Below are 6,607 nucleotides of genomic sequence, written 5' to 3' on the forward strand. Positions count from 1 at the left end.
ATGGATTTTATAAAGTTTTCAATACTGTAATTCGAGAGAAATCTTTTTTTCTCCAATTAAATCATTATTATATTGTATGCAAATGAAATTATTCATAATAATGCAATTTTTCCTCAAACTTCGAATAGTTGAAATTTATCTGCAAAGTACATTGTTGATAGTGTTTGATTATTTTTTTGTCCAAATCCTCGCAAGAAATAATTACCAATTACAAGTTATAAATCAATATTATCTATAAAACTTATAAAAATTCTTTCAAATGCAAAGAAGATTAGCAAATATAATTTAATTGTATAGTGTAATTTATTATATAGATATTATAATTGATAGATATTATAATTGTTAATTGGAAATAATCCGACAATATCGACAGTATTGACAAAACATACAAATAATATTATTATGGAAACAAAAAACAGGTTGAATGCCGATGCAGGAAGTATCCATTTCTCATCGTAATAGATGCGACTCGTGTCTAAAAACGAGAGCATCCTTCCTGGATCTCCACTTTGTGAGCACACGGACCCTAGAGCGCACTCAGTTAAATACAATGGATATAACATTTAAGAAACAAATATGGAATAACAGAACAAAAGATGATTACACATCTTATGTGAATCAAAATGAAGAGAATGTCGTGAAATTTAATCGACATAACGAGCATTCTCTGGTGGAGAACGAAAAAAATGGCAAAGCGTAAAATATTCCTGTTTGACATTTTTTTCAACAAGGACTTTCAGAAAATGACTGATCGAAAATTATCCAAAAAGGAAAGAATAACTTTCGCAAACATGGAAGAAATCACGACAGAACGTCACGCACGTCATTGTGTTTTACGCGACGGTGTCATTTTTTCAAAAACAAAATGAAAAAAATCATGCATCTCCAGATAGAAGTCTGGAGTAAAACACCAAAATTAAAACGAGTATTAAAAAATCGAAAAAACTAGGAGACGTCGCAGCAGGTCATAGTGCTTTGATGACGACGTTAAAAAGGAAAAGAAATAAATTTTAAAAATCATGCATTTCTCCTATACAAAAACATTGAACGGACGAAAAATTCTCATCTGGGAAAAAGATAAAAAAATCATCGATAAAAAAATAAAGAGATTAGGAGACGTCGTGATCGTCCTTTACGACGACGCTCCTGCACAAGATCCGTGCATCCTGTCGAGCCATTTGTCGCGGATGACGAATGGAGTATAAAGCCGAAGGACCTTTCGGAACATCGCGAGACGCGTCCTGGCGTTTTGAGCGATGAACCGATCCTTCGAAACTAGCACAGAAATTCTGAAAGGGTGTCGTGACAGTCACGGCGATGGCTCGCAAATAGAGGAGAAATACTCGAGGACAGACAAAACCCTCCACATCCTCGGATGAAGAGGAGGGAGAGTGCGAGCATCTCCCCATTGCGAGCGAAGAGTCTTACATAGATGAGTTTGGCGTAGTAACGTTGCTTCAAATTGTGGAGGACCGAAGCATCATTGAGGTAAGTCAGATTGGACATGTCCTCGCATTTCTCATACTTGGGTGGGTTCACCTGCTGCAGCTGGTCCTTCTTGAAATCCTTGGTCTATCATCGGCCCCAAAGAGAAAGAAAAAGCGCATTAGTGACATAGGTTCACGACAATTGACTTACGTAGATCAGTTTGGCGTAGTAACGCTGCTTCAGATTATGCAACACCGACGCCTCGTTCAAGTAGGTCAGGTCGGCCATATCTTCGGCTTTCTCGAATTTCGGCGGGTTCACTTGAGACAGCTGATCCTTGCGGTACTGTTTCGTCTGCACGAGCATTTTCTTTTTTTTTCTCCTTCTTTTTTTATCATTATTACGTTTCAATCGAGCGATTCAGTTATCTCTCAGATTAAAAACAAGAGATGGAAAACACATCGGAATTTGAATAATTATTATTTTTATTGGAAAGGCATATTTTATCTTAAATTTAAAAAACCAAAATATCTCTCAGTCTTCTACATTTGCGAAAATAAAGGAGAATGAAAGAAAATTTAATTGATGAAAAATTATAAACATAAAAAAAAAATAAAATCTGTCCAATATATTAATAAAATAGAACAATTTTTCAATCAACAATTTTTTACATTATTGTTCTACATATATATAAAATTTAATAACTTAATTATCAATTTATATATATTCATCAATTTATATAATATTTACTTTATAATTTAATGAACTGTTAGAATGAATTAGAATTAAAAATAATGATAGTAATTATAATATTTAATAATCTCAAAAAAAAGTTAAGAAATAAAGAAAAATATTTAAGTGGCTCTTTGTTAAAAAAATAAAGAAATTAATAGCTTTTAATAAGTTTGTGATTACAATTCAATTGACTTGTTATGATGTCCTCCACGAGAAAATTAAAAAAATATATAAAATAAAATGATCATCTATCAGCTGTATTATTATCACAGGTATTTTGAATATGGATCAATGAAAACATTATGATACACCTCGTCTAGTTCCCGCTAAATTGATTTCGTGAAATTAAAAAAAAAAGGTAAGAAAATAAGATACAAAAATTAATTTGTATTCAAGAAATTGTGTTTGGGAATTAAATTAAAGGTCTCAAAAACGACATTTTTTTCCCGATAATTGCATTGCATAAAGAGATTTTTTGGCAATGATCATTGACACTTCTCTCTCTCTCTCTCTCTCTCTCTCTCTCTCTCTCTCTCTCTCTCTCATGCGTTTTTCTCGGGCTTCGTGCTCGGTTGCTGCTCTAAAAATACGTTGACCCGCGTTTCGAGAAGTGGCGTTTCGGCTTATTATTACGCCAGGCGCTAGCGACAGCGATTCTAACAATAGCGTTTGGGCTTACAGCCGTAACGAAGCAACACGCACGGCGACATGGGTTTGCTGAACCATTATGTAATCTACATATATTACGCAGGGACACGGATATTGGGGTCGTTTGTTCGCGAGTTTGCGGAATTCGGACAAGAATAGCAGGGCGGTACCTTCGTCAAAGTCGTGGAAAACAAGCACGATCAACATTGATTATAATTGCGAACAAAATGATTCACACGTGAGTGAATTATGATCTGAATGAATTATGACTGTGAAACATTATAATATACGTAATAGTAATATACAGTGATGACTATTTATTTTTTGAAATATGAAATGCAATTATGTGAAAGAAAGAGAAAAAATGAATATAGAAAATATTGAGCTATGGATAATAAAATTATATTACTTTGAAAATATAGCTCTCATAAAAAGCAGTATTACAATATCATACATAAGATTATATAGAAAGAGAAAAGGAGAGAGAAAAGAACGAAGTAGTATAAGAATCTGGCATTCATTTTATACTTGTAATTTTTTTCTTTAAAACAACATTGCAGATTAATTTGTGTTTAATATAAATAATTTCCCAACTTTTTAAAATTTCCGGTTTTGCTACACTCAATGCAAAAAAAAATTCTACAAGCCTAATTGCTGGAAATTTGTCATATAATATAAAGTCTGTAGCATATCAATGTGATTTGAATTTGGTGAGAAATACTTTAACAATTTAATAGTATCAATTATACATTTTCCTTTCACTTACTGTTAAAATTTTTATTTTTCGAATTATGTATCAACAGAAGAAAGATAGAGTTTGCAAAATGGAATAAATATAATTACGCAAGATTTCAACGAATTAGGATTTTCCAAATAAAAATTTATAGATATTTATTTCATGAATTTTATCAGTCATAGCCAGTTTTATTGATATATATTTATCTACTCTGCATTTTTATTTTTTTCTTAAACTCCTTGTATGTACATTATTTTGCCATTATATGTTTTTGCAAGCGAAGTTCGATCCTAACAATTTGATTAACGTCAAAATTAGATTTCAAAGAGCTAGACCTTTTGCAGTAAAACAAAAATATATGATTACGTTCTGCGTAAAAAATTGTCTCTACTAAAAATTCTACGGTAGGCGAGAAGGAGAGGAGAACGGATTATTTCTAATTGTAAGATTTTCTAATCTGTAAGTTTCTAATTGATCGTCATTGTATAATTTCGTCAGCAAAACGGTGATGGAAAGCTCTTTACGTAATGCACTTTTTGACAGGCTTCAAGCTTGAGACTTTATTTCTGTCTGAAAAGAAAGTCTACACCTTCGGCCGGGTGACAGAAGGTCGTAAGTACTCTACGACGACGACGGCGGCAGCGGCGATTCGCAGTCGGTTTTCTGTTCTCCGAAAATAGATCGTCAGCGAGATCCCGTTCTTCCCCCTTCTTTTTATATATATAGAAGCTAGCAAATCCCCCCTTCTCTCTCTCTCTCTCTCTCTCTCTCTCTCTCTCTCTCTCTCTCTCTCTCTCTTACTCTCTTTTCTCTCTCTGTCTGTCTTTCTCTTTCTCTCCTTCTATCTTCCTTGGTCAGTCGAGTCAGCTAAAAAATCGCTCAGCCAGAAGAGATCATGCCTCGATCCTTCCATGGCGATCGATGAAGATCGCCGTGCTGTAAACAGACATCCCCTTCCGCCGCAGACGTTCCCTTCAACACCCCAAAAATCATACGAGCAAACGGATTTATCCGGCGGAATTGGAACGCGTCGACGCCTTCTTCTTTGAACATACGTGAATTTTACGTGAATGATTTTTCGCGAAAAATGTTATGTCATTTTTTTTAGGTCTAGTCGAGAGAGTAGGAAAGAGAGAGACGATAATAGAATGAAATATATCTGACGAACAATTTTATGGAGTAATAAATGCTTCTGTATGTCTTTTTAAGACAATACAAATTGACTTTGTCTCTATTTACTAAATTGAATTTATATTTTAGCCTAGCTTTCTCTTTTTTTAAACATTTGTTCATGTTATAAAATTTATGTAAAAATACAAAAAATCTATTAATGCTTAAGTAACGGTGTAAGATCACACATAGTGTTCAAGAATGAATTTCTCGACTAAAGACTTTTGTACAGTATAAAAAGATATCAAATTAAAAAAGGAAGACGTAGCCTGATGCAACATAATTAATCGTGAAATTACTATATTATTAAATTACGATTACTTGATATACAATTTAATTAATAACTGTTAAAAAATGTAGGAAAAATTGTAAAAATAAAATGTCTTACAAAATTTGCTTCTAGAAATTTAACAAACGTAATATAAAATATCTAAGTGTGTTTATATACAAAAAAGCAATCGGCGATCAACGTTATTATGTTTTTTAATTAATTGTTCATTAAAATTTTTTAATTTCAGGATATTTTATTAACTAAATTAATTAATTAATGCTTTCATTATTCGTAAAATATCTAAATTGTTAAATATTGATATTTTCTTTTAAATTTAATAAATCGACAATAACGTAATTAATTCACAATTTCAAAACATTAAATATAATCATATTCGAAAATTTCGAACAAGTTATTAAATCGCTTTTGCTAATCTCACCAAACAAATTTTAATATCTTTGATTGAAATTTTAGACTCAATATCTAAAACTGTATATACCAATGTATATTAACTTTTATCTTGATTTAATTTTTTATTTTTTAGTTTTCTAAGAATTAGAAAAGGATTAAAAGTAAACCGAAACTAAAGTTAATTTACATTGGTAAATAGGAATAAGAAATAAAATCATGTAAGAGATCATTTTATGTATCTCAAGCGATAGATTACTCGAATAATAGCAGATTTCTTCAATTTTAATTTTCTTTTCTTTGAATTAAAATAATTATTACGTATTGTTTGAATTTGATTTGAAATATTACACCTGAGCACATCGTTAATCTCTCAGGAATTTAAATTTTCGCTGTTGCAAAGAAACAAAATAAAATTATTTGAACCGAGCTCCACAGAGATCGCTTGGCTATTTTCCGAATAATCTAATGACTCTTTAAAGTAATGAGAATCAAAAGATCGGGTCACAGGGATGCATTTATGCACGGCACACTACACACCTCGCCGCCAGGCAAGCCAACGCTGACGACGTCGCCCTTGGTGGCTTTAATCTCACCGAGGAGATAGCCCTCCTTTTCGTCCGGCACCCAGCATGCCTTCTTCGCGTCGTAAGGTTTCGTCTGATCGATCCTCTTCTGCTCGAGAGAGACGAAGAGGTATGGAGTCGGATCGGGATCCTCTCCCTCCTGGGCCTTTGGGGCTGGCATCTTCGGTTCTTCTTCTGGGCTTTACCGGCGATAAACTGATGCCGTGGCACTCACGGGTTTCCTCCTGAAGTCTTGCTTCTTCTTCTGCGGTAGGAGGAGAGGATTGTTCCTCTTCTTTCTGTCGTTTGCCTTCGGGGCTTGTTGTTGGTTCGGCGGCGGACGGACTACTTCTGGCGGCACGTTCTGAGCGGCCCTGGAGAACGATCGGTTAAAACATCTCGACGCACCCGGCCGTTCGGAATCCACTTCACGAAACTACGGTCAGTTATATCAGATTGATGCGAAAAAATGTCTGACATATTTTCTGGTAATTTTTTTTTAATCTCTTTTTTAGAACGATTTTTTTTTTGAAGGATTAAAAAGAGTTACAGTTAATTATTATTTCAGTTAATTAAGTTAATACATGTTAATCTTATTCTCAGTTAAAGTAATTATTTAATATAATAAAAATATTTTATAAATAT

The 6,607-nt window shown here is 33.3% G+C and overlaps 1 protein-coding gene across 35 annotated transcripts in view; it reads right to left on the reverse strand.

The window, feature by feature from the left end:
* The window catches only part of LOC108693115 (myosin heavy chain, muscle), a 51,265-nt gene that overhangs the window by 42,103 nt on the left and 2,555 nt on the right, over window positions 1-6,607 (reverse strand). For 15 of the 35 annotated variants that reach the window (XM_018201850.1, XM_018201848.1, XM_018201845.1 and 12 more), the window contains exons 1-2: window positions 5,937-6,143; window positions 1,429-1,572 (exon numbers count right to left, since the gene is read on the reverse strand). In XM_018201850.1, coding sequence (XP_018057339.1) covers window positions 1,429-1,572; window positions 5,937-6,143 — 351 coding nt within the window. Of the gene's footprint in view, window positions 1-1,428; window positions 1,573-1,638; window positions 1,783-5,936; window positions 6,337-6,607 lie in introns of those variants that run through there. The other 20 variants (XM_018201825.1, XM_018201842.1, XM_018201839.1 and 17 more) reach the window with 3 other exon arrangements.

This window comes from Atta colombica, unplaced genomic scaffold (genome assembly GCF_001594045.1).
Source record: "Atta colombica isolate Treedump-2 unplaced genomic scaffold, Acol1.0 scaffold88, whole genome shotgun sequence".
NCBI lineage: Eukaryota > Metazoa > Arthropoda > Insecta > Hymenoptera > Formicidae > Atta > Atta colombica.